The 26897-nt window shown below is 39.5% G+C and overlaps 3 protein-coding genes across 8 annotated transcripts; all 3 read left to right on the top strand.

Moving 5' to 3' along the window:
* The first annotated feature begins 1513 nt into the window (after positions 1-1513).
* On the top strand, positions 1514-14971 carry LOC106752327 (long-chain fatty acid transport protein 4). Of its 3 annotated transcripts, none has more exons than XM_014633948.1 (12): positions 1514-1631; positions 6507-7030; positions 9192-9342; positions 10461-10698; positions 11218-11452; positions 12118-12319; positions 12544-12736; positions 12999-13139; positions 13339-13476; positions 13632-13789; positions 14056-14209; positions 14423-14971. In XM_014633948.1, the coding sequence occupies exons 1-12, from the start codon at positions 1608-1610 to the stop codon at positions 14575-14577; spliced, it is 2313 nt and encodes a 770-aa protein (XP_014489434.1). In that variant the 5' UTR covers positions 1514-1607; the 3' UTR covers positions 14578-14971. The 3 variants fall into 3 exon arrangements, with proteins under 3 accessions (XP_014489434.1, XP_014489433.1, XP_014489435.1); XM_014633947.1 differs by lacking the exon at positions 1514-1631 and adding an exon at positions 2646-2937; XM_014633949.1 differs by lacking the exon at positions 1514-1631 and adding an exon at positions 4956-5448.
* A 1136-nt stretch (positions 14972-16107) lies between these two features.
* Positions 16108-18880, top strand: LOC106752331 (MICOS complex subunit MIC27). 2 transcript variants are annotated; one of them, XM_014633955.1, is made up of 6 exons: positions 16111-16402; positions 16529-16722; positions 16966-17102; positions 17184-17417; positions 17801-17967; positions 18657-18876. In XM_014633955.1, the coding sequence occupies exons 1-6, from the start codon at positions 16400-16402 to the stop codon at positions 18714-18716; spliced, it is 795 nt and encodes a 264-aa protein (XP_014489441.1). In that variant the 5' UTR covers positions 16111-16399; the 3' UTR covers positions 18717-18876. The 2 variants fall into 2 exon arrangements, with proteins under 2 accessions (XP_014489442.1, XP_014489441.1); XM_014633956.1 differs by lacking the exon at positions 17801-17967 and having other exon boundaries at positions 16108-16402; positions 18657-18880.
* Positions 18881-19019: 139 nt separating this feature from the next.
* LOC106752328 (regulator of G-protein signaling 7) lies at positions 19020-26815 on the top strand. 3 transcript variants are annotated; one of them, XM_014633950.1, is made up of 13 exons: positions 19020-20057; positions 20150-20391; positions 22336-22558; positions 22786-22882; positions 22978-23028; positions 23149-23304; positions 23456-23679; positions 23791-24026; positions 24433-24546; positions 24887-25012; positions 25166-25352; positions 25493-25585; positions 25813-26815. In XM_014633950.1, exons 3-13 carry the CDS (start codon positions 22343-22345, stop codon positions 25876-25878), a joined length of 1566 nt encoding a protein of 521 aa, XP_014489436.1. In that variant the 5' UTR covers positions 19020-20057; positions 20150-20391; positions 22336-22342; the 3' UTR covers positions 25879-26815. The 3 variants fall into 3 exon arrangements, with proteins under 3 accessions (XP_014489436.1, XP_014489437.1, XP_014489438.1); XM_014633951.1 differs by having other exon boundaries at positions 19020-20391; XM_014633952.1 differs by lacking the exons at positions 25493-25585; positions 25813-26815 and having other exon boundaries at positions 25206-25344.
* The last annotated feature ends 82 nt before the right edge of the window (positions 26816-26897 follow it).

The following is a 26897-nucleotide window of genomic DNA, read 5'->3' as shown; positions in this document are numbered from 1 at the left end:
ACAGGCAGAGACATCGCTGCGTTATTTGTTCAAGATGCAGGTTCAACTCGAAGAAGACATTAACGTGAAGACGAACACTTTGCAAATTGATGACGTCGAATGCATGATTTTGCGTACAGCCATGGACTATCGCGCGCACTAAAGTGTCAGTATAAATTTAATTATCTTTCCTGTTACGTTCCGTTAAAAAAATACTTTATACATAATCATATATAAATAGCTATATATAACTATACAAAATTATACACGAAATATGTCCGTACATAATTAGATATGATTACATATAATTAACTGACTATTGTATTTTTTGATGCTTTAAAAATGTTTTGGTCTTTACATTGAGACTTAAAAAAAGGCTTGCTGAGATGTTCCAGTATGCATAGAGGAAAAAGATTGTCACTTTACGTCCTTCCGTTATTTCGATCTCGACTAGCGGCCGCTCGTTGTTGCTTGGTTTTTGATGATCGGACGGCTAGCATTACTTTCAGTAGCCTTGACGATATCCTTGTAATAACTTTATATAATATGTCCTTATATGTGCTTGCGAAATATGACATTTACGAGTATATTTACGAGCATACATTCAAAGCAACTTAATAATAATAATAATAAATAGATGAAAGTACATCGAATATTGATATAATGTATATTGTTGTGTCAGAGACATGTCGTGATTGCTTTTGGATTTTACCAAAGTATTATAATGTGTTATAAATGTTATAGTGTTAATCCAAACAATAAATTTTGTTGGAAACAAATTCAAATAAATTTAAGTCAAACAAACAGGAATATTAAATTTAAAAAAAGCTTCTTCTCTGTGCAGGTCTTATGCCGACATAAGTATTTTTAGGAAATATTTGAAACTTCCCAGTAAAATATTTTTTAATATAATCATATATTTTATTATAATTTTTTAAAAATAATCATATATCGATGTAAGAATTTATGTATAATTACACATAATTATATATATATTATTATATATGAAAAATTTCTCAACAGAGTTGGATGAAAGAAATTTAATATTAAATTTTAGTCATAATTATGTCCAGATAAAGATTGTAAAATATACGATTTACATGCAATTACACGTATATTCTCTATCTTACATTTGTGTTCAATGTCCGGCACGGTTAAATAGAACGCGACGATTTATACGCTCACATATGGTAATTACAATGAAATGACTTATCATTAGCGCTTTTTGCGTTACTTCTTGCAAAATGACGAGCTGGCGCGACTGCAACGGCGCGCAGCCCGTACGACGAACTGAAATCGCAAAAACAGCGGCGGCAGAAAAACGAACGAAAGACAGTTCTCGAGAACCTGTACACGCACTGTCTTCTCGAGAAAGGAGGGAGGCCGCTTTCTTGACCGGCTTTAGCCGACTTGCCGTTGCTGTTTCAGTCCGCCCACTAACAGGAATCGAATCACAGTATCAGCCGGTGGATGCGCACGGTGCACTTGTTCCACTGACTGCGGAAGCTCGCGTTTCTTCACGGGATTTTCTCCTACTTTCTGCCGGGCCGTGAACACGTAAGGACCCGCGACGTAGACATCTGATGGCGTTGTTCTCCTCCGCGAGAATCTGACAATATCACGCGGTAATGTGCGACGTGAATCTGCAAAATGTGAGTTCTGCGACTGTGAGTTACGTTTCTAAACAATCAATGATTCGGGACACACACACACACGCATACAAGAGATAGGAAAATGAAGTTATAATGAAGTTATGAATTCGCAGTTAATTGCAAATAATTCGGGATCTTTCCTTCCTTTCTCGAGATCTACTTTACCGAAGTTTACTTTGGAGGAGGAACTAATTGGGATCGCGAAACTTGTCATTATTCTTAAGGCGGGATACATACCAATCGAGCACTTCCGTAACGTCAAGAGGCAAATCTCCAATCGCCACTGTTTTTTCATGCCCTGCAATTCGATTTATATCCAAAAAAAGAACGTTGACAATGACACAGTGGAAAAACACAGTTTCCAACACGCGTACTTTTTCGTCTCGTTTTATCAACCATGATTCCCCAGTAAGTAAAGAATTTAAATCAACGCATTGAATCAGCATCTTAAAATGTGTTGATCTTACCTCTTGAACGTTTAAATTTTCAAATATTCAAAAAATATTTCGAAAGCATTACCAAACACGAATCCTCTTGAATACTGTAAAAATGTTTCAAAGATATCGAAGTGCCGAAGTTACTCGTAATAATGTCGATGCAACGTTAAAATGTTACGTATTAAGAAAATTGCAAGCTATTAAATACTGATGCAGCAATGTTCTGCCAAGAATTTCTTGCTCCCTCTCGATCTATAAAATAATTCAAAGAATTCGTATGAATTAATGAATACCGTTTATCGAATTACCAATGCGCCTTACGACTCGTCGACACAGTTCGAATATGTGTTCTTACATGTGTTAACTTCGGTCATCTAATAACGTTAATAACGAAATAATAATCTCATCTCGGTAACTCCGAAAAAAGAACCTCGAATGTGCAATCGAAAAGACCACGAGTCTTATATTCGGTCTGATAGAAATGTAAATGCCCATTCGCGAACATAAATCCTGTTTTCTTAAATCCTGTTCTTTGTTTTTTTGTTCCTTTTGCAAAGCTAGCAGCCGACTCGATAGTGTGTGCGTGTATGTGTGTGTGTGTATTATAAAGATGCGGATAGGAAGGGGACGGTCAGTAAGTGTTACGTCCGAGCATTGGTTCAAAGGTATAATTCCGAGTTGTTATAAACAACTCGTGTGCCGGTGTTGATGCACACAGAAAGTCGTGTCCAAATCGCTAAGTGTATACACTGTCTTTAATCCGTGCTGTAGTACATTGTAACTACGTAAAAATGTCGGACACTATATCGAAAATACCAGTTAACAGCGGCAACGGGATTAACATCGCACAGATAGCCGATAAAAATCGCGTAAGTACTTTCCAAAATCATATTTGTATCTGCAATAGTATGGGTTAAAAATTATCCACGAATAATATTTCGCGAGTGATATTTTTGCGGGCGCGAGACTCGTCTGCGAACAAACTATTTAACAGTTTCGAAATCACAACAATACTGTAATCTCTGCGATTCTTGCTGTTTCAATATCCGATTTAATAATATAAGAGATTTTTGCATGGAATATGCAAATATCTCTTACGTAATATACAAAAAAAATAGATCACGACTTTAACAGTCAGTCGTCGGTAACTGTGCATATAATTACCGGCTTCAAGTGAGAATCGCCCCGCAAGCAGGTCTTTAAACTACAACTCAAAGGCAATTTACATTTTTGCATACAAAAAAAAAGTCATTTCTTGGAACGTAAATAAAAAACAAATGACGATTAACGCGCGACTTGTTTACTCGTGAACTTTTCTATTGTGATTTGTGAACTGTGGAATCTTCCCAGTAAGCAGGAAACGTTAAATCACTTTTTAGAAACGTTGATTTTATATGAATTTTATAAACATTTTGAGATGATATTTTATCAATGTTTCGAACTGTTACTTGATAATATATAATGTTCCTAAATATTAAAATTATAGTGTAGGAATATTATTTTTAATGTTTGGGTCAGATGTTGTTGTACACAATGACGTTGTATACAATATTAAGAACTATTTGAAAACAACATCAATAAAATATCATTGCAATAATGTTGTGTTAATGATTTCTTGCTTACCGGGTCAGAAGGATACTTTATCCCCGCATATTGGCGGATGTATGAACAATACGTTGGATTTTGATTGATTAAATTAATAATTTACTTGCGGCGTAGAGAAAAGATTAGCATCGGACGCTCGGGGTCGTACCCCTTGTCAGTGAAAGTTCGTTGTTGCGTAATAACTTTCGCATATTCCGAAGCATGATTTCCGGTCTTGTAAAAACTCATTTCTCATTTTGTGAAAGTCTTTATAAAATGACTTTATATCCATACGTAATTTTATATCAGCTGAGTATATCACTTCACTTGGCAAGACGAATCTACAATTGCCATTGTTTAATAAAAAAAAAGTGTCTCATATATTTTTAACCGTTTGCACTCGAGGGCTCCGGAGCGGAGCCATTTAAAATTTGGCTCCAAACTCTTCAAACTCAAATGCAAATAGCAAGAGCGGAATATCCTATACACAATAGTTTTTACGATTTGTCTTTGTCCTTATTGTCCTTTATGAACTGAAAGTTATTTGCATTGTCTCCATAGCGGAGCCATCGAGTTTGAAGACAAATTTTAAATGGCTCCGCTCCGGAGCCCTCGAGTGCAAAGGGTTAATAGATAGAAGTGATTTTATAGTAAATCGCGCGTTATACTTACATATAATTTATTTTTCGCTGAATCATCGAATGAATTGAAATTGAGTGGCTAATCACGATGCGAAATTGTATGCAGTATCGCGTCACATGACCCCGTATAAATTAAACAGCGCGCTGATGGCTCAAGTTATATTTGAAGCGATCAAACAAAAGAAGCTTCGATTCAATGCGAGTGTAGGTTAAGTGTAGGTAAAGATGTAGGTTAACTTAGTAATTTAACAAATTTAACAAATAAGACGGCGGTGTTTTAATAAACGCGCGCACATAATGAAGCAGTTCAAACACACTCGTAATGCGTGTGTGTTCTTAGGGCATCAGCGAAGTGACTGACTTATCAATTCAAGACAATGGCCCGTATTCTGAACTCTCTTTTATCGATAAAGGTGTCTTAAATGCGGCTCTTCAATCAATCAGGTGGTTTCTAAACCATTTTTAGAAACTTCTAGCAATAAAACTTCCATTAATAAAAGAGAATTCAGGGTCAACGTTTTATATCTCAAGTCTTTGTCTTTAAGTAACGCACAATGACTGTTTCGTGCCTTGAATTTCAGACCACTTAAATTTCAAAAAGCCGTTCCGCTTGTAATTAACGACAAACCGCTGTATGATAAAAAGGAAATAAAGAACAAAAAAGATAATTTAGACAAAGATCGAAGACATTGTCTTAAAAGTGCAAGTCAGCCGTTTTCTGCTAAAGCTCTCTCACACACGTTCGACCCGAAGATAATTAAGCCCCGGCTGTCGGTCGATACAATTTTGCATTTGCAAAAATAGCATCTGCGGATAGACATTTTCGTTAAAAGACTACCGCTTCTCATCAAAAGATAGCAGCATCGTCGTATATACTATTGATCGCAATGGAAGTGCGGTGAATCGACCTCAGGAACGATATTAAAACCATCACCGGCAATTCATTGCGCCGTACGAAGGAACCGACTGGCATCTTCAAGCCGTCGTTAGAAGGCGGAACACCGACAAAGCCGCCAGATTCGCTCGTGAATTCCTTCGCACGAAAGTGCGAAAAGCTCACCCCTCACCCCTCACCCTCGCGTCTTCCGCGCACGCGGAGGGATGCCGATCGTCGAGCGCATCGGTCGCGGAATGTCGCGGGCGCCATTAATTTTGGTTATGGCAATTCGAGCGTAACGCACTGCAACGACAACGAGCACGCGATTCCGCAGGATCTTGCAAAAATGCGTGTTGGCGCCGTTTAAGACGCATGTCACGTGGAGTCACAGTACTGCTTTTGTCGTAAGTAGTTTTTTGCTGATATCTGATAAACGTCTGATGAGCGCGCACGAACGATCACACGTCTGTTCTTGAACTCTATTTTTTTCCTCATCGGTTGACAACAGAAACACGTAGCTGCGTTCTCCGATATTCACTGCTCAATACTGAAAATCAATGCGTAACATAGGCTACACATTTTTAGCACAGGCAGTGAATTTTGAAAGCAAACCTTTGTCACTGCGTGCATCTCGATATCCCAAATCCTGTCCATCGGCCGGTATTCGTATAATCGCATCTTACATATAATATTTAATACCGTCTCAGGTTCATCTTCAAGTGTTTCGTGACCAATGAAATAAGCGTCTGAAGGTAAACTTAAGACTGTCTTAAATATAAGACTCGATTATAAACACCGGTTATTGGCAGGACCATCGTCTCTCTCTCTCTCTCTGACACCTGGCTGCCTGCTTGCGCGCAAGGAGCGCGTCTCCCTAGTGTGTGGAAGTGTGCGCTAAATAGAAGAGAGACCGAATCATTAGAAAGCAGTCTCGATTAGACTAGAAACCGTACCGCAGGTTGCTCCGGTTACCCGGTGACTGGAAAACCTCAAACAGGAAATGTACGACGTTCCACATCTGGAGTAAAGAGAGCTAAAGATGCGTTGTCTCGCACGGTTACTTTTACCGTAACGTCCTCCGCGTCGTTCATTTGTCAAACATTCCCCGGCCATTCGAAACGAAGAATTCGCTTGCATATCCGTGTGGGAAACTGCAGTCTTATCTATTCGAGAGATCCAAAGGTGACAAAGTACCTTTCACTCGTGTGTACAGTCGGTATCGTCATTCCCGAGGACCGTCGTCGGGCGACTCATCATCACCGTGTCCTGGTAGTCTCATTTCGCCGTCTCTCTCCCCGGCCGACCTCCGACAACTTCCTCGTATTTCTCATTGCAGGACGTCGAACGTGGTGAGGTTTACTCCGCGGTAGAAGTCTCGAACCACCACCACTTGCAAGCGGCAGCGTCGGCGGCGTCGGCGTCGACGCCAACACCGGTCCCGCCGGAGTTGGTGTCCGTGACGACGCCGACGTCGCTGCACGCATCTTCCACCGGCAACAAATATGACGCGAGAACAACGACTGCTGGAGGGGGGCACGAAGTGAATGTGCCAGCGGATACTCAGGATCTGCAGAGTGCTACACGTGCGCCGAACTCCGCAACGATCGTAAGGCCGGAGAAGAATCGGTCCGCGAATAGTAGAGGGAACCGTTGGAAAGCGGTCGGCCGTGTGCTTGGTAGGCTCACGCTCATCATGCTGTCGCTGGCCGCCCTCGCCGGTGCTCTGGCCACGCTCGTCATCTACATGGGGCCGATCTACCTGGTGCAACTGCTCGTGGTGGTCTCGGTCGCATACTTCGTCGCCGGTGGCCGGCTGAGATGGTTCTACATCGCCTTCAGGACATTACCGCGTGATTTCAAGTAAGCAAGCTTTCATGTGTCGCACGTCGTCTCGTCGGTGTGCTTGTATCACACTTCGCGAAGATCGGGCCCGCTGAAGCGAGCTGAAACGCGTCTCTGGGGTTCTGGTTGGTGGACGGTGTCTCTTTTGTATGGACTCGGTCTTAAGTCTGAAGTACTCGAGAAAGTTACGGGGAAAAGTTGTCGCTATAAAACGCAATAAAACACACACACACGCGCGCATGCATGAACGCACGCACGCACTACGCACATACACACACACGGAGGAATCTTTTCCTTGAGAATTAATAGGAGAACCGGTTATATAAATGTCGGTTTATACAACTTGTGTTGATTGATTATCTAATTGTGCAATCTTTATTGATGTATCGACACGTTACGCCAATTGAATCTACTAATATAGGTAAGAAAATAAATATGGAAAAATAAGTAGTAATATTAATATAGAAGAAATCGGCAATCATTTCTGCATTGGTCGATGCTTGAAATGGAAATAACATAATGGCCGCGTAATTGTTGCGGTTTTGAGGTTTTCTTTGGATTTCTTTCATGCTACTAAAAAACAATCTCTATCGTCAATCTCTATTAAACTGACATGACAGTAATATATTATAAAAAAAAATAATATCACTTCCTCGATGTAGATGGCATTTCTTCACTATTTCCATCTTCTGCTCTTAACTTTTTTGGATATATGATACTATCCGCGGTATTTGTAACCTCTTCCTAACGGAACATATAAATTATGTAGATTCTGAGAATATTCTGAAAATATTTCGATGGTTTGATGAACGAGGGCGAAAGGGGATGGTGTTTATTAAAGCAAATGGACAATATTGAATTGAGAATGCGCGATGTCGCTTTCCCCGTCGCCTCTTTTTCCTATTTGCCATTTTTTACCATTTGCTATTTTTACCATTTGCTTCTTACGAGTTGATAAAATTTCTTATTTAGCAAGAGTATTGATTGATAATTTATACAATATTACGCCTGACTTAGAACTTACATAACAGATTCTTAAATCAGTTTTTATATCATCTGCGTCATAATGGAATTATTTTGTTTACGGGGATCCAGGAAATATGCAATGGTACACGACAGTGTATTTGGAAGGATTGAATACCGACCCCGCCGTATTAAAATTCGCGCTACACGTTATGACTTTTGATATTTGATTTCGACAGGTTCATTGCTTACTTTATACATTACGTTTCATAAGTCAATGTTATATTTACAACGATATTTGAATTTCGACTTGGAAATTCGCGTCAATATCGTTGGCATTTTCCATATGTGAAAGAAAACGTAATATTCGAAAAAAAAAAAGTTTCGTCATTGATAACTTTATATCGGTTAATCAACAACTTTTTGCTGTTTTTGGAAATGTGCGCATTCATTGCTATTATAGTGTAATTACGATATGACACGAAGTCCAATTTTTTGTAGATTTTGTTAAACATAAAATAAGGAATATAGATAGGTATATAGATACCTAGTCGTATCTGTCCGTGAAGATGCTAACGGCACAACCTGCGTTGTAATCGGAAGACTTACAGAATGCGAACAAAAACAATACTGTCACAGTATTGTTACGGGATATTGCAAAAAGTGAAAGCAATTATCATTGCTTCGTACGGAGAAAAGTACGAAATTAGCATTTTTTATATTTGATCAGTAAAATTTATGCATTTGTTATTAAAAATATAAAAAAACGATATCCATAGAGCTCTTTTAAATCAACCAATCAATGTCCAAGAGCTCTCTTGAATCAATCAATGTCAATCAATGAGGATAATTGACATTATAACGGTTGAGGCACCTTTTATCGCGAAATTGCTCAAATTAAAAAGGAGGAGGTTTTTCCTTTTCGAAATTAATGTGTGTGCGAGGAGATAACTTGTAATCAGGGACCCGGACCGAATGAAAATATCGGTCCGGTTTCGGTTCCGGTCCATTAAAATATTTAATGAAGGTTCCAGTTTCGATTTCGGTTTTCTGAACAATGAAAGTACCAGTAAATCGTTTAAATTATGGTTTTTTTTCGATTCCGGTTCTTTAANATATATATATATATATATATATATAATAATTCAGGTCTGGTCTGGGTCCCTGCTTATAATAAATAAAACTCGAACTTAAAAAATTCTTCCTTTTTTTTCAGAGGAGCTGTAGGATATATTAAATTGCTATGGTTGATACGTGGTCATCAGAAAAAAAACAGAAACGTCGCTGATGTATTTAAGCAGCATGTCGATCGTCATCCTAACAAAGTCTGCTTCATATTTGAAGATCAGGAATGGACCTTTCAACAGGTAAAATTGTTTTTTACTTTTCTAAAAATTTGTATTGCTTGCGAAATGCTTTTCAAAACAAGTCATAATTTTTTGCAGACTGTTTTTATTGTGTGTGAAATTACAAGATGTTCTCATTGAGCAATGTCGAAAACTTGATTTTGGAGATTATTAAAATTCAGAATTATTAAAAATGAAATAAAATGTTTCTAAAAATTGATCACAAAGCAGTAGAGAACAAACACGTCATTTTCCAACATTTGCAAGCCCATTTGTTTTGCAATGCACTTTGTTTAACGTCTTGTAAGTTTGTTTATATCCTCGACAAAAAATGTTCTCGGTTAATCTGAAAGTTATTTGTATATCGCTTCTTTACATGTTATTCGTAGCAAAACGCTTCAGAATTTGAATTTCGAAGTATTGAATCATTGACTTCGCTCCGTCAGATTATCATTTATTTGAAATCTTCAAAGATAAGAAATGCGAGGTTATCGTGTTGTTACGGATCAACGAATGAGAGAAGCAATTGGTTTGCAGACCAACCGAAAACATATTTTCCGGACATAAATAAATTTTCAGAACGCTGGACCAAGTGCATCTCAAAGCAGGGGACTATATTGAAAAATTTTGCATTTATAAGTTCCTTACTGTTTTATAATAAATTTCTAGAAACACATTGCGGATAATTATTGATCTTGTCCTCGTATAATTTCATTCTTTCTTTAGTTTTATTCTGAGATTCAAGAAAAGGATTTTTTTACACTTTAGTCATACTCCGTCACCCACACTTTCGATATCACACTTAATTAATGAAATTTCCCCTTATCTATATTTTCTATATCACATGTCCTTATTACTTTACACCCGCTCGTCCGCATAAATAATTAGTGACGTTTTGTACTGTGATGTTTTGTACGGTTTGTAATATGTGTTAATGATAAGCATGTTGACGTCAACGTTTTATATGATTTAAAATTTGCAAGTTTAATAAAATGAATTAATTTTTCACTGTGATTTTCCGTTTAATCTAATTTATTGAGATGCCAATAATATTTATCTCCCTGTCCTTGATACATAATAATGCTTATTATTTATAAATATATACTGCAGTTTATATTTGTTATTCCATTAATTTATAGGTGGAGGATTTTAGTAACAAAATTGCGACGATATTCAAAATGCACGGTTATAAGAAAGGAGATGCGGTTGCATTATTCTTGGAAAACCGGCCGGAATTTATCGGTATATGGCTAGGTTTGAGCAAACTTGGCGTGATAACGCCTTTAATTAACACCAATCTACGTAAAAACAGCCTTCTGCACAGCATCAACGTTGCGAAATGTCAGGCGTTCATATATGGTGCGGAATTATTCGACGGTAAGAGTAATGATTAATTTTTAGCTAATGATTCTTCACAACGTGCTTAAATATAGCCATACAGAGTGTTCCTAAAGCCATTGGCCTAGCTTTAGCGGCATATTTTTTATAATCATAACTTTACAGATACTCTACTAATCGTACTGATGAAAAACATGCCGTAGGAATGTAAATGCGTGAGTACTTTTTTTTTTAATCCTTTAGAGTCGCACATTTTATTGTTATTTATTAGTCAAAAGTTTCTCAATTATATGCTCGTTTACATATGTTACTTACTGTGCTGCCTACTCCAGCAATCCTATTCCTAAAAAAAGTAATACACTTGACTACTTGAAACAACCTATCCAGATACTGAAATTTCGTGAATTGACAACTTTTTCTTTAATTCGGAAAGAATGCACTTATGTTTGCGTTGGATGCGGATTTATGTTTTGCGCGATGCTTTTTCATAAGTACGATTGGCAAACCGATAAAATTACACTGGTAAAGTTCGGCCGACAACAACTCCGTTAATTCCAGCTGTGGCGGATATCGCCTCCTCATTGGATGTTAAACTGGCATTGTACAGGTTCGGGAGTCACCCGAATGCGATGTCAGTCGGATTAAAGGAGAAAGACTTGAACACCATCTTGACAGATGTGCCCACTACACCGCCGACGATACAGGAGAAAAGTGGTTACAACGATAAATTGTTATATATTTATACCAGCGGCACGACAGGTCTTCCTAAAGCGGCCGTTATTACCAGTGCGAGGTAAGAACGTCACGCATAACGGCACACGTTCATAAGTGTTTCCCTAGTTAATTACATCATTCCCAGTGAACGGAGCAAGTCCCGTTTGCGTTGTGGTTTTGCACCACGTCTGGACAAAACGGTCAATCCTTCTTTGTTACAAGAACAGCTACGACGACTACATTTCGCTTCTTATGAGAAGGAATGTGGGACGCGTCGAAAACAAATTAAGCCTCGTATTTAATTAGGATATTAACCCTTATCGGTCGTAAGTCACCTTTCACGTGACAACAATACTTCGTCGTTGCGGTCGTACGTCACGTAGGAGGTGACAAGTTCGCATATTTACTGAAACCAGCTACAACCTAGTGAGAATCACGCATAAAAAGCTACCGTCCGATAAGGGTTAAAACGGAAATATTATAATTAGTACGGAATATATGTCAGTGTTATCACATACCAACAAACATGATGACAATAACGACGTTTATGATGTCGTTAATATGTCTTTAGTGTATTACTGGACGTTTATAAATTATTCGTCGTATGCTTGCTGAGGAGGAGGGGAGGGGGTGTTTCAAGATATATCCATCTCCACGATTAGACGGATACGTTACTCTTCGGAAAGTACTAAATAGCGAAATATTATTAAAACGGGCTGTATTTGCTATCTTTCTCGATTTCAGATATATTTTTATCGCTAGCGCCATACACGTTTTGGGCATGTTACGAAACTCTGATAGAATATACACACCTTTACCGTTGTATCATACCGCTGGTGGAGTGATGGCGATAGGTCAGGCCTTGCTACATGGACATACAACAATAATAAAGAAGAAGTTTTCAGCCAGCTCGTACTTCAGTGATTGTGCTAAATACAAATGCACCGTGAGTGAGCGGTTTTTCATACGCATAATTATGCCTTAATTTTGCAAAACTGTATCGTATTTTACACCACCAGTCTGTACGCTCAATCAGTATTTTCCCTAATCTGCCAAATAGATTGTATTATATTTCACTTGGGGGTTTATTCTTCATCAATGAGATTTTGGTTAATTTTATCGAGTAAGATCGCACCAACGTCATATTTATCGAATTTTTGAGAATTTCAGGTCGCTCACTATATAGGAGAAATGTGTCGGTACATACTGGCGGTACCGCCTAGAAAAGAAGACAAGGAACACAACGTCAGGCTAATTTTTGGCAACGGACTCAGGCCGCAGATATGGGGTGAATTTGTGGAGCGATTTAACATACCACAAGTCCTTGAATTTTATGGCGCAACCGAGGGCAATGCTAATATCTGTAAGTAAAAATTGCTTGATAAATTTGAAATTTTGAAATTTTCTAAGAAACTTGTACGAATCTCGCTCGTCATCGATGAGTTCTTCGACCAATTTGGAATTCGCTTGACCGATTTTTTGTTGAAAATAATTTCTTTTAGCGAACCAACCAATCAAAGCATTCACGTTATTTTTATTGAAACGATTTTGTTTGAAAAAGACGGTAGGGCTGATTACTTTACGATTATTTTTGAAGTGTTATGTACAAAATCTAATCATTTCAGTAAACATCGACAACAAAATGGGGTCGATAGGCTTTATCTCAAAAATCGTCTCATCGATCTATCCCATATCTATCATTAAAGTAGACGCAGACGGAGAACCTATACGCAACGCTAAAGGGCTGTGTCAAGTCTGTGAACCAAGTAAGTCGGTTCATTGGTATCTAACGATTGTCAAAATTAACCGTTTATTTGGACGATAACAGACCGATAAAGTGCACTAAAAAATGTCATAGATCGCGCTTCACAAAGAACAGTTTTCTCATATATTAATTTTAGAAACCGTAAATTTACACCTTACGATGGCCTTCAAATTCCACGTTTTCTCTTCTCTCTTTGACAGATGAACCTGGTGTATTCATCGGCAAGATCACACAAAATAATCCGACAAGAGCATTTTTAGGATATGTGGATCAAAGTGAATCCGAGAAGAAGGTAGTTCGCGATGTTTTTACGAAAGGTGATTCTGCTTTCCTATCAGGTGCGTACAAAATTGTCCTCGTTCAGTATGCGGTCGTAAACATGAGATCTTTATAGATATATAAAATTACAAGTGTATCAGACACAAATATTTTCCACGATGCAGAGCTACATTCGCAATTTAGACAATTTATGAATTTAGTCATAATTATCTAGGAGACATCGTTGTTGCCGACGAATTCGGATATTTGTACTTTAAGGACAGAACAGGAGACACGTTTAGATGGAAAGGAGAGAATGTATCAACATCTGAAATTGAAGGAATAATCAGCAATTTCATCAACTATCGAGACTGTATAGTGTATGGTGTCGAGGTAAAAACGATTGCTCTCTCTTGTGTAGTTTTTTTTTTATTGCTTCTCCATACTGACAATATAAATAATTTATTATTAATTAGATTTTTTCGTAGCCAGTGATATGACTAAAAAAAGTATTGTTAGAATTTTGATTATCATCACATAGTGTTCATATACTAAAATGGTAAAGTAGTCGGAATCATATAATCAACTGTGTATATTGATATTAAAAAGCAATTTTAAAGGTCATGATAGAGTAACACATTACAAGATATTCTCGATAGATTCGAGGTACTGAAGGTAGAGCGGGAATGGCTGCAATCTACGATGAAAGTGGAACATTGAATGTAAATAAACTATCCACCGACATTAAAGAACTGTTACCTACTTACGCCAGGCCACAGTTTATTAGGATTCTGACAAAAATCGATCTTACAGGTATGTTTATGTACATATAAATGTGCATTCCATATGATTCGCTTTCATATAATTCGTTATTATTGCCTCTGACAAATAGTGTCATTTGTACTCGACTTAGTTTGCACAAAATTTAAGCAATATAATTGTTGCGTCACATTTGAATATATACTTTTGCGCATACATCAAATGGGAATAGATTAATTTTTATCAATTTAATTATTCTATTTGTAGGAACATTTAAACTGAAGAAAAAGGATCTCCAAGAAGAAGGATACAATCCGTATAAAATTCAAGACAAATTATATTATTTTGATGCGAAGCTTGGTTATCTTTCATTAACATCAGAGATTTATGACCAGATTCAGCAAGGGAGAATCAAGTTTTAAATACATTAGATAGTTGGGAAATTGTGAATTGTGGTTATAATTATATATACGCACACACACATACGTGTATGCATACACACACACTATCCTAAATGAGTCTCTGAAAACTATTTTATATAGATAGTACAATATCCTCTAGAACTTAGTTATAATGTTGGGGCTGGGGCTGCAAGGTTGGATAAGATGACATACATATATATATATATAAGTATATATATATTTTTTTTTTGTGAATGTATATATATTGTGAATCAAATTTTATTTAATATTTAACAAAAATATTGATATGCTAATTGGATTTTAAACATATTGTGTTATCAAGTTTGCGTATAGCTGTATAATGTTAAGATTTTTTAAATTATATATTTGTTTTTAAATAAAAAGATCTTATCTATTTGATATTTATAGAACTGCCCTATATACTTTGTACTTAAAATTAGAGATTTTTTTATTTATCATTGAGTCGTACCAAAAATTAAAAATGAAGGTTACTTGTTGAAGAATAAAAGTCCCCCGCTGCAAGTTTTTGCTTCAACTGATTACACTTTTGATGTTTTTAATATATAATTTATTATTGAGGAGTTAATATTTTTTATTATTCACTATTTGAGTAAGTTGATTCAACAGAATATAAGATTTAAATATTCATCGTGAAATCCGTCAGGAAATTCGTTACGAAATGCGATATTAAAACATATTCTGGTATATCGATATTATTTGCGAGTTTTACGTAGTAACATCACATGAGCAACATGTGAGAGAGAGCAAGAATTTTATTCCAAAAGACTTGAGATCGTATGTTCTAAAACGCAAACGATATGAACGATATTATACATAAATTCCTGGACTTCACTATTGGAAACGTATTTGGTAAAGACATAACTTGCAGAGAACCCGTGCATCGTTGTGACGATTACCAACCAGGTTCTTTAGTAGAGCTGGGAAGAACCGGTATTAAAGTATGAATTAATTATATAGTTCATGGCTAATATAATAATAGAAAAAGTAACGATCTTATTCCCATTCTTTTATAAACGTATTTGATTACATATTTAAATAGAAAATGTAAAACTATGAAAAACAAACCCTTCAGACGTCAGGAGAAGAGAATCATCAGAACACTGAATTATAATAATATTGAGACGCACCTTTTGTGTAAAATTCCTTTGTAGAAAACTATCGAGAGAGAGAGAGAGAGAGAGAGAGAGAGAGAAAGAGAGAGAGATACTCGCGTGGGAAGACTGTCATAGCGCAGCCGACATTTTGTACAATCGCCACCAAAAATGCAATCAGGTCAATTGGATGATAACAGATCTGCGCGTTGTTGAATTATGTAAACGAGCTCGGTCGATATCACACAAGTTTAACAAGGACAAAAATTGATATTCGATGTAGGATTTATAACCGTCGATATACTCCTTATATTTCGTTCATCAGATCAAACTGCGGAATGCGAGATAAATTTTGTAGAGGATTGTACGTGAAAAAGACAGCCATTCCACTGAAAATCTCTCTCTCGGATCGCTATTTGGACACCAGAGCGCGTTTCAGTGTCATCGTGGTCGGTGCATTTAGAATTTTGTTTAAAATAAAAATGGCGGATGAGAAATAAGATCGTAGGAAGTGTTTCATTTGTAGTGTCGTGTGTTGTGTTTCCCTTAGCACATCTTGTGTCAATATGACCGCTAATACAATCGATCGGTAATTTTCTTGAAAGCTGCGACGAATTTTGTGCATTTTTGTATAGTCCATGTAGTGTGTGACGGGGCATTACATAGAAAGATAAATAATTTATGTAACAGATTTTCACACTCGAAAAACAATGGTAATTATGTGATTATGTAAATTATAGAAAGTATTGATTATCTTATTTGATTTTTCTTATATATACATATCTTGAATTATTGTATTTTATATAAAAATATATATTTATATTTTTGTTAACGTTAAGTTTTTCAAGAAAATTTTAATGCCGTGTGGATTATACGCGGCGCTACCTGCGGCACTACCTGCGGCAAATCCAACAAGTTCACCAGGAGATAGCATGCTATCTCATAATAAGGAGACAGCTACCAAGAAACTAATTCGACCATCTGAATTACCTATTTATCCTCTTGAAGATGACTATACTAAGCAGATCTCATGGTAAAGCACAAGTAATTCCAACTATGACATTATATTGCATCATTATATCTATCTTATAATTATTATATTATATATCTATAATATTTATAATCTATATGTATAAAATTTATCAGAAAATCTTTATATAAAAATATAATTCTATTTTCTATTATCTACGATGTTATTTATAAAATCAACTTATACATGTGTGCAGTTATAGCTCATATAGTTTGTACAATATATGTATTTAATTTTACATAATAGCACAGACTGTCCGCCTTCCTTCTTAGAACAGAATATATCAAAAATTCGCAAATCTGCTCAAGCAGTTGCATCAGAATATCAACATTATACTGGAGTTATCTCGGATTCTGTTAATATCGGTTTCGAACATAGCAGATGTAAGTAACAAGTTGTATATAAAACATGTAATGTATAAGGTTATTTGGTTATAATGATAATGTAGTTATTTGTGTTTTCAGCTCTTTTGGATTATCTCCATGAAGAAAGTAATGTAATGCCTCGTATGGGTGCTATCGGTATCGGTGGATTAACTGGATTAATATTCGGTCTTAGAGGACGTATATTTAAGCGACTTATATATTCTAGCACTGGTGCTCTCACTATGGCAGGTCTGTGTTATCCTAAAAAGGCAGAAGAAGGACTCGACCTGACAAAACATTACGTAAACGTTGGATATAACTTCATCTATGGTGGTAATGAATATTACCTTGTTCTTGCTACATCATTATTAATAATATAAATCTAGATAATATAATTCTAGAATTAGTCACCTTAGTACATTGTTAATCTGAATTTTGCCAACGCGTCTCTTTATGAGTTGCGTGCAATAACATACCACGTGATAATTATATTTTTTATGCTATTCTTGAAAATAATTTTTCTCAGAAATTATACGGATATACTCAAACAGTGATAAATATAGATATATATATATATATATATATATATATATATATATATATATATATATATATCTCAAACATTTTATATGTAGAAAAATGAGAAACATAGCGCAATAATTGCCGGTAATATGTAGGTGTAAGAATTCTTCGTTCTTTATTGTAAATAATTTCAGTCAAACCAGGTGACGAACAAGAGCTGAAAATTGCAATGCCGGAATTGAAATTCCCAAGATCTTTTTCCGAATTTGTAGACTTAACGATTGCTACAGTTTTGACAACAGCTAGTGCTGTTGGGGGTTTTGCACAAAACACATATGCATCTTTAAGCGGTAACAAGGAGGTAGGATGCAACTGAGAATCTTCTGCATCCTATCGCTCCTCCCTTATGTCCCGATCAACGTACTTTTGAATGTGCTTGAATCAGGGTATCGATTATATGATTTTTCCCTAGAAAAACATGAAAAGTGAAAATTCCATATATTTTCAAATTAGATAGTTTATACTTTTCACGAATTCACTACAGGAGGAGAAAATTCATGATCAACTCCCAGGAATATTTTCTTCCGGTTATCATATTATTCCTTATGTCAGTGTGTTTTTCCCTAAGTGACATAATCCACGAGCAATCGAAGGAAAATTACTGCATAGTTCTTTATAGAACAATGTGTCCTACGGAGATCTCTAAATACTGATCAGTTATTGAATTGTGGATGTGTTCAAACTGAATATGTCGCTAAGTATATTGTTACGAATTTTTTTCTCAAAAGAATATCGCAATAAAACACACACCAATTTATGTAAATCTGAAGATAAGGCAAAATACATCTGTGACAGACATTCCGTTAAATCTTAGATGACGATAAAGCTCATTAGGTGCCTATCCCTTCCCCTCCACAGTTTTTCGTCTTATCCTTTGTTTGCCACCTTAGAATTTGTCTTGCTCGCTTTTCGCTGTGTAAATTTTTCTATCTCATCTATATATCGTGTGTGAAATATCTGTATATGTAGATGCTAAAATTTGTGTTTCAGAAAAATCAACCGACAGCCGAGACGAGTGCGAAGACGAAAACAGACGCGAAACAAAATTAGAAGGCTCACGGTGAGGCTTGTACGATGTAGCGAAGAGTGAACGTATGAACATGTTGTCGTAGCGCAAAGAAAAAGAGAGAATTAATTAACTTACTAAATAAATTATATACGCCTAGTTAGTAAATGATAAAGTAGTAAATTAAACGCTCATAATTTCCAAGTTATAAAGAAGAGACTTGATGTCTTCAGCATTCCTCACACGAGATATCCTCGAACACACTGTCGTTTATCTTTCTTCCGCTCATCAGCATCTTTGGGCTACATTTCAAAATGTTGTTTTCGAGGAAATGTCTACTTGGTGGCTGTCCCACAACTTGACAAACGTTTCCTATTGGTTTCTCTTCGAAAGAAGGAGTAAAATTCTCCTCGAAAAGAAACGTTTCGGAATGTGGCCTTGCTTGAAATGATTATAAGTACACGGTTCTGGTTTAAAAGAAAAACCGATTTTTTCCGTGAAGAAGATAATTGCTCGCACTAAACTGAAATTAAATGAAGTTAATATGTTACATGTTGAGGGAAACCCACCCTTGGGGAAAAGAAACCGAAAAGATCGGAAAAATGAAAGAAAAAAAAAATCGATTTCTTGCTATAAATTTCCACATCCAGCGTCCAATAGGAAATTATCCGCCGAGAATTACGAGAGAAATACTTGAAGGACGCGTTACGAGCCTCGGTGAGAAGGGAGGAAAATGCGACATTTTCACCGGGCGTGCAACGACTCGCTCGAAGGCTCCGAAGGTCGCGGGATTCGTCCTGCCAGGACGCGATCACGAGGAAGGCTTCGGCGCGCGAATTGGCGCGCAGCCGCGCGCCTCCGTTTATCGACTCGCCGGGGGGTGCTTCCCCGGTTGCTCGACGGGATTTCGATCTTCGCCCTGGCGCGCACGAGCGAATGGCTCGTTCGAAACCTGCGCACTTCGCAACCCCCAGTATGACTCGGACGCGTGTCTTCGGCAAACAGAAATCGCGCTGCGTAAATCATGAAAGGATAGTCCGATTGATCTGATTTCCCCGTCGGGTCATCGCGCGACCTGACCGACACACGTAAACCCGGACACCCCGTGTGAATCGAATTCTCTTTTTCTCTTCTACAGAGAGACGCGTACAATGTGTACACGCGTGCATCTTATCATCCGAGAGAAAGGCAGCCGATGATCGATTCGAGCGCGTCTTCGCGTCTTCGCTCTCCTTCCAGGTGCGACGGGAGAGGTAATCAGAGAACGCTCGCCCAGGTAGTCCGGGGAGGTTCAGTGACCGGTCCGGGGTGCAAGCATGAGGATCGTCCTTCGACCGTTCCCCGACGGCGGTGTGCTTTTTGTGACGCTCGCTGCTGGCCCGAAGGTACACAGACCGGCGTAATAGAATCTTAATGCATCAAGTTGGAGCGGTGTCGCTCGTCATGCGTCAAGATTTTATTATGCCGGTCTGTGTAGCTCGCGTGCAATACTCGCACTTACAATTCGGACGCTGTGTGAAGCCGATACTCGTTATCATTGATCGCCCCCCTTTGTCTCCGGGTGAAGAGACCTTGAAGAGGAAGAGTATATTCACAGTGGAGGCTCACAGTGCGCGCGAGATATAATATGAGGGATGTGTGCCGATGAGTTCCGTGCCGGACAATGCGTGCACTCCGCGTGACCTGAGGATCGGCAGATCGAGCTGTTAGAATCACAGGGTAAGCGAGCTGCGATTTTCGATTTTAGAATTTAATTTGACGCGTCGCCGGTATGGCTGTAATATCGCCGATTTTTGCGTAAAATATAATTAACTGCGCGTAACAAGTTAGATACGGCCGGTGGAGAACCGAACTTGCTAACATATGCACTTATTCGTCGCGTCTTTCGCGATTCAAGCTCGAGTTGAAATAATAAGCGCGGATTAGCGAGGTAGTTAACGTTCGTTGATAGAATCGAGTGGAATTTCGAAATAAAACCCAATGGAATAGATTCGAGTTCGACCGATCGTAAGTCGCGTTTAAAGTGATTTCCGTCTTGGTCGTTCCATCTTTCAGCATCCATGCAACACAAATATGTCACATACGCATCAGGCCTGTTCCTTTTCACTGAATTAGCGCACACTTGTAGAACTGAAAAAGATACACAGTTAAGTGATGACACAGTTCCTCGATGGAGGAAAAAGGAAAGGAGAACCGGTGCAAGTTAGTGCAGTCAGTTCGGCGATAAAGAACGGGCCTATTGTCGTAAATTGAAAAAAAGAAAGGAGAGAGAGCATGCATCGCCGAGCCGCATTGTTCGACGATGTACATCCTGCTCGGAACGTAGGATTAGCCCGACTCGTAGACTCACGTCTACACGTTACGTTATTCTCGGCGCTCAGCNGGGGGGGGGGGGGGACGACCGGCTGCAAAAGACGCAAACTTGTTAAACACTCATTATGCACGGGAGTGTGTATCTGCGATATTCGATGCGTTCGATTCGAAAATAGAACTGCACTGGTACTGAAAGGCGTTATTGTCAGCCTGGGAGTAATGAGCGAAGAAAGGACACCGACAAGGGGAATTGTCTCTTTCAGCCTGAAACCTACCGATTTTCTAGTCGTATCCCCGCGTTACCGTGGCGGAAAAATTACACGAACACCTGCTGTACGAAGTGACTGAAGAGCAACAGAAATGAGACGAATACACTCGCTGCACGATGTACACGGATAACTTGAAATTGATTGAAATCGATCTGAACACTCGTAGAGGACAGAGAAATCTATTGTAAGATGTTCGTTATTTACACGGTCAATTCGAGGATGAATTCTTCGAGGAAGATTCACCGCGGAAATTCAGTCTCTCAGTCGGGCTCGTTTTATAAAACGATGTCTTCGTTCCGAGATATTGATATCGCGATCTATTGTTAAAAATAATTATCGCCGAGAGTTGCGTAGTAGCGCTGGAAAGGGCTAACTAAAAATTGAAGCCGCACGCCGACTTGTGCACGTTCGAATCGTCGTAGTGGAAATTTGCGTGCCACGAGGAGGAGCCCGTCGTGGAGCACACATTATACGCGTCCTTGTTATATAGTTAATCTCGGTGCGCGTTTCTAAAATTGGGATACGCGCGTGTGTGCGAACATGTCACATTACAGTCCGCCGGTAATCGATACCATGTCGTGTCCTTCCGACCGACGACGCTGTTAGGCATTTTCACGTGTGAATTACACACGTTCGCACGTACACACGCTGAGAGTATACACTAACCTACTTTCGCGGAATAACGACGTATACTTTATTAAATAGCTGAAAGTATCGATTAAGCAACTTAGCGTTATGTGGCTTTTATTGGATACTTAATTAGATGGTTATTTAGAGAGACGGTTTTTAATAGACATCAGCGCGAGTACGTGGCGATAGACGCTTGTCGTTGTTTCTGTGATGATGATTTTTCACATTTTTTGTACCGCCAATGTACGTACGAATCAACGTTCGCTTCGGATTTGCGAGACTTCTTAGCTACCCCCTCGTAGAATTTTCCGAATCGATCGGCTATGCAGAATTAAAGAGATCTCTCTTTGCCCTCGACTGATTGAGTTAGAAATCTACTCGCATTTACCCCGCGACACCACGTGCGTGTGTGTGTGTTAACTGTTCAGGAACTGTTCGGACTTTCCTTCAGGGTGGATATGGTAACTATGAACTCCGAAAAATCGGCTGGCCGCCGGAAACCAGTGGAGAAGAGCAGCATCGAAAAGGCACCGGAGCATGCCGAGGAGCAGGCCGGGAAGAAGGATGAAGACAATCGTATGAATGAATCCCCGGATTTGTCTCCCAACACTCCCACATATAACGTCACTGCCTCCTGCGCCGAAGACACCCCTAACTATCTTGTCTATAAGAAGGTAACGCCGCCTATAAAAAGGATCGTATCAACGCACGCACGCACGCACACACACAGACGCGATATCGACTGACAATACTTGTATCTCGCGCAATGACGCTGTCCCCGTGTATATAATTCCCTTCTGCCGACTCGAGCGTGTAATCAGCATATATTACGGCTTTTAATTTTCTCCTTTTCTCAAGCGAGTCACTTTTTCCCCTTCGTAAGATCGCACCGCGTTTTCAGATGGAGTCGATCGTGGAGAAGATGTTGGACGAATTCACGGGCGTTCCCGTGAAAACGGTCAAGACTTTCATGACGAAAACGCCGTCTGTCTTCACCGGTAGAGCGAACAAAAAAATATATATTCACACATTTCGATGTTTTCGGTAAAGTAGAATTTGGCCCGCATGTAATATTCGGTTTCGCGCACTTCAGGTACAGATCTCATAGCGTGGATGATGAAGAGCATGGACATAGATGATCAAGGTAAAAAGAAAACAAAACTTGATTTCTCTGAGTTGTGCGCGCTGACTTTCCAGAAGTTATTTCGCGGGTGACCGCGAAATTCGAGAAAATCTCTGATATGATACTCGTGTGTTGGCTCAGAGGCTCTTCACGTGGCTCATCTAATGGCGTCCCACGGATATTTCTTCCCCATCGACGACCACTGCCTTACCGTGAAGAACGACAACACGTTCTACAGGTTTCAAACCCCTTATTTTTGGCCATCGAACTGTTGGGAACCCGAGAACACCGATTACGGTACGAGAGAATATCGATGTAATTCAATCAGCGTGGTTCCTCGTATCCCCGTTTGCGCGTGTTCACCCGTCCTTACATTTACTATTTCTTTTCACTTCGCCAGCCGCACTTTGATACATCCGTCGGTGCGTGTGCGCCTTAAATGTTACAGCTGTCTATTTATGCAAAAGGACGATGCAGAACAAAACGCGGCTGGAATTGGCGGACTACGAGGCGGAGAACCTGGCTAGATTGCAAAAGATGTTTTCGCGAAAATGGGAATTTATCTTTATGCAGGCGGAAGCGCAGAGCAAGGTCGACAAGAAGAGGGACAAGCTGGAAAGGAAGGTCCTGGACAGTCAGGAGAGAGCCTTCTGGGACGTGCATCGGCCAATGGTAAAAATGCGCGTCTCTCGCATGCGCGCGATTGAACTAATTACGCGCGATATGACGCGTTCGCGTGATTATTCGTCGCGTGATGAACGTCGAGTCGAATTGAATTTGCAGCCCGGATGCGTGAATACCACGGAACTCGATATCAAGAAAGCCTGTCGCAGTCACAAGTCGGTCGTACAGCCGAGCAAGCACTTGCAACTGGGACTCGCGGGCGGCCGGATATCGCCGTCCGTGGAGTCGCGTCCGCCGAACCCGTCGCCGTCAATAGAATGTCTGCAGAAGGAGATCGAGACGTTGAAGGACAGGCTCGACAAGCCCGTCATCAAAGTCTCGAAAGTGGCTGAAGCGTATGTAGACGAGAATTCCCAACACCGTTTGTCGAAGAGAACACAAAGCCGATCTATTCATTCGACTCGACATCGCTCGACGAGAAGAAAGCAGCATCGAATCGATGAAATCGGCCTTGCTCGACAAAATATCGCGTCCACTGGACGAATTACGCGCTGGCGCGACGATATGCGTTGATATAGTTTGCCGATCGAATCGCAATCCTCGTCTCGCAACTCGTTGCAGCGACCGTAGAATTCGTTCAGTGAATCAAACGCGTCGTGTGCTCGATTTGTTTGAAATTGGCTGAAATCCCGTTGATTCTACCACTTTCTTTCTTCTCGGTGCGGCATTCGCGGTTTATTTGAGCTTGGTTAGGCGCATGCACGATATATATAGGCTGATCGATATCCGCGATATTTTTAGTTTGATCGGATACTTTGAGCAGTACATGGAATACGACCCATTTTTCACTCAGCCCGAGCTGACGAATCCGTGGATATCCGATAGCCCGGAAATGTGGGAGCAAGAGAAATTAGCGTGCGTATATAGTCGACGACGAGAAAAAAGATCCGTCGCGACGTTCAGTTCGGATCTGCAATAGGTGTGGCGAGCCTTTGGCCCCGATGACTAAATTGCAATTATTGCAATATAGTGCGATTTCGAGCGAGAAGCATTTCTACCAGACGTCGCAATTTCCACGATTCAAGCGTTGTCACAACTTTTGACAGCGCGGGAAACGCCTTTTGTCAGAAATTACGTTACATTTTATCGCTTGGCACAAAAGGCTAAATAGGCTTATCACTCGCCTATTGTAGATTCGGGCTTGAAGAATCCGATAAAGCGAAATGTGTGTTGATCGACGCTTTTATGTACGCAGGAAAGAAATATCGACGAGGAGGGTGAAGAGGTGGGCGTTCAGTCTGCAGGAGCTCCTGCAGGATCCCGTCGGTAGAGAACAATTCATACGCTTCTTAGATAAGGAATTCAGCGGCGAGAATCTCAAGTACGTGCAGCACGTCTCTGCGAATCTTCTCTCGTTCGAGATTACGCTGCCTCATTCGAACTTACTTACGCCCGTCCGTCTGTGTTCGAATGACGCGTAATATAAAAGCTCAGTTTACATTCAGGGAAACGAGATCATTTGTGATGTGTGCAGATTTTGGGAAACCGTACAGGAATTAAAAACTTTACCGCAGAAAGACGTCCAGACGAAAGTCGACGAGATATGGCGCGAATTCCTAGACACGGACGCCAGTTGTCCCGTCAATGTCGATTCTCGGTCTTACGAGATAACGAAAAAGAACCTCGAAAAGCCGGACCAATGGTGTTTCGACGTTGCCGCGGTATTCATTTGTTTTTCATCCCACGAGTGCACCCGCAGCTACTTCACACTGCGCGCACTCTTTCACACATGTAATATCTCGCCTCTCGGGGCACTATTATACTCTATTATTATTATTATTATTATTATTATATTCTCTAGGCACACGTATATCATTTGATGAAGAGCGACAGTTACTCGAGATACATGCGCTCGGAAATGTACAAGGACTTCCTCAACGGATCGAAGAAAAAGGTGCGTTACTTTGCAAACATCACTTCTCCTTCGCATCGCGCGTACAGTTTGAAATCGAATTAATTTAACGACGTTGCAACGTGGTAGCATTAAGTTATCCGCTGTGAAACAATTCCTTTGTCCACATACGTGGAATTAAAATAATCTATTTTTTATTACGTCACGCGTATATATTATCAGTTTCGCCGTGTGATTAATGAGAGCTGTTTCGTTTTGAAACTTTGCAGACTTCGGTAAAGGGCATTCGCTCCATCGTATCCTTCACAGGACGAAGGGACACTACGGTCTCGTAACCTGCCAATTTCTAACATCCGCGGTATATTCGCGTCTCTCTAACTCCGCTGTTCCGTTCATCCCTCCGACTCTGTCAGCAACAACACGAGAAACTGACGAAGGAACGTTTTCACGACTCAAAGCGCTCTTTATTTCAATTAGTCCAAATATACCACTGATATATGCACTTGTATAATCGAATGTTTTATACCGATACACGCCGGCTAAGATTATTTGAAACGTTATCGTAAGACAATCGTGCTTATATGCTTTCCGGCTCGATGACAGAGCGGTCGATCAGATTGCTCGAACTTTCGCTGGGAGAAAATTGTTTCGAGCTTCGCAAAAGTGAACCGCCGTTCTTAAGACCGTATGTAGTATATGTACTTATTTCACTCGTTTTTACTTTCATTTCGTTATTTCTCCAGTTTTCCCACTATAACACACTTTTGGGCGAAGATGTAATAAATGTAAATAATGCGTGTAAATATGCGCCTTTTCTTAATTCATATCGGATGTATCGGACACGTTAGACAACAGTGCGGATTATACAACACACGGAAATTAATTGTATAATATAGCGGAACTCTGTACTTTCAATTCAATCGCTGGAGGAGAGTTCGTAGTCGAGCTGGAACGATATCGCTCGTACTACGCGCGTCGATATATCGGTGTATCCGACAAACTCGTACAATGTACGCAGTAACTACCTTTCATCGAGTCGTATAGACATTATGTCGACAATGACCGTGTCTCACGAGTGTCGACGCGCTTGCACGCGTGCTACATTTTTATATCGATTCAATAATGTGCACGATAGCTTTCCGAGTGCACTCTGGTATACGTTCGACCTCGCTATAAGAATGTATTATTGATCTCAGGCACAAAATAAGTCGCCGGGAAAAAGCGGTGAAAGCGGAAAAAGGGAGAGAAAAGTTCGCAAGATCAAAAAAAAAACAAATTTACGACACCAGTTGAGTGTCGCGAGATACGCGCGTCTCTGTGAAGCTGAAAAATTATAGAATAGAATCCGAGCTTC

The sequence above is a fragment of the Dinoponera quadriceps genome, unplaced genomic scaffold (assembly GCF_001313825.1).
Source record: "Dinoponera quadriceps isolate SergipeBrazil2010 unplaced genomic scaffold, ASM131382v1 scaffold248, whole genome shotgun sequence".
Classification (NCBI taxonomy): Eukaryota; Metazoa; Arthropoda; class Insecta; order Hymenoptera; family Formicidae; genus Dinoponera; species Dinoponera quadriceps.
Note: the sequence above shows the minus strand (reverse complement) of the source record. Positions and strands in the feature narration are given on the sequence as shown.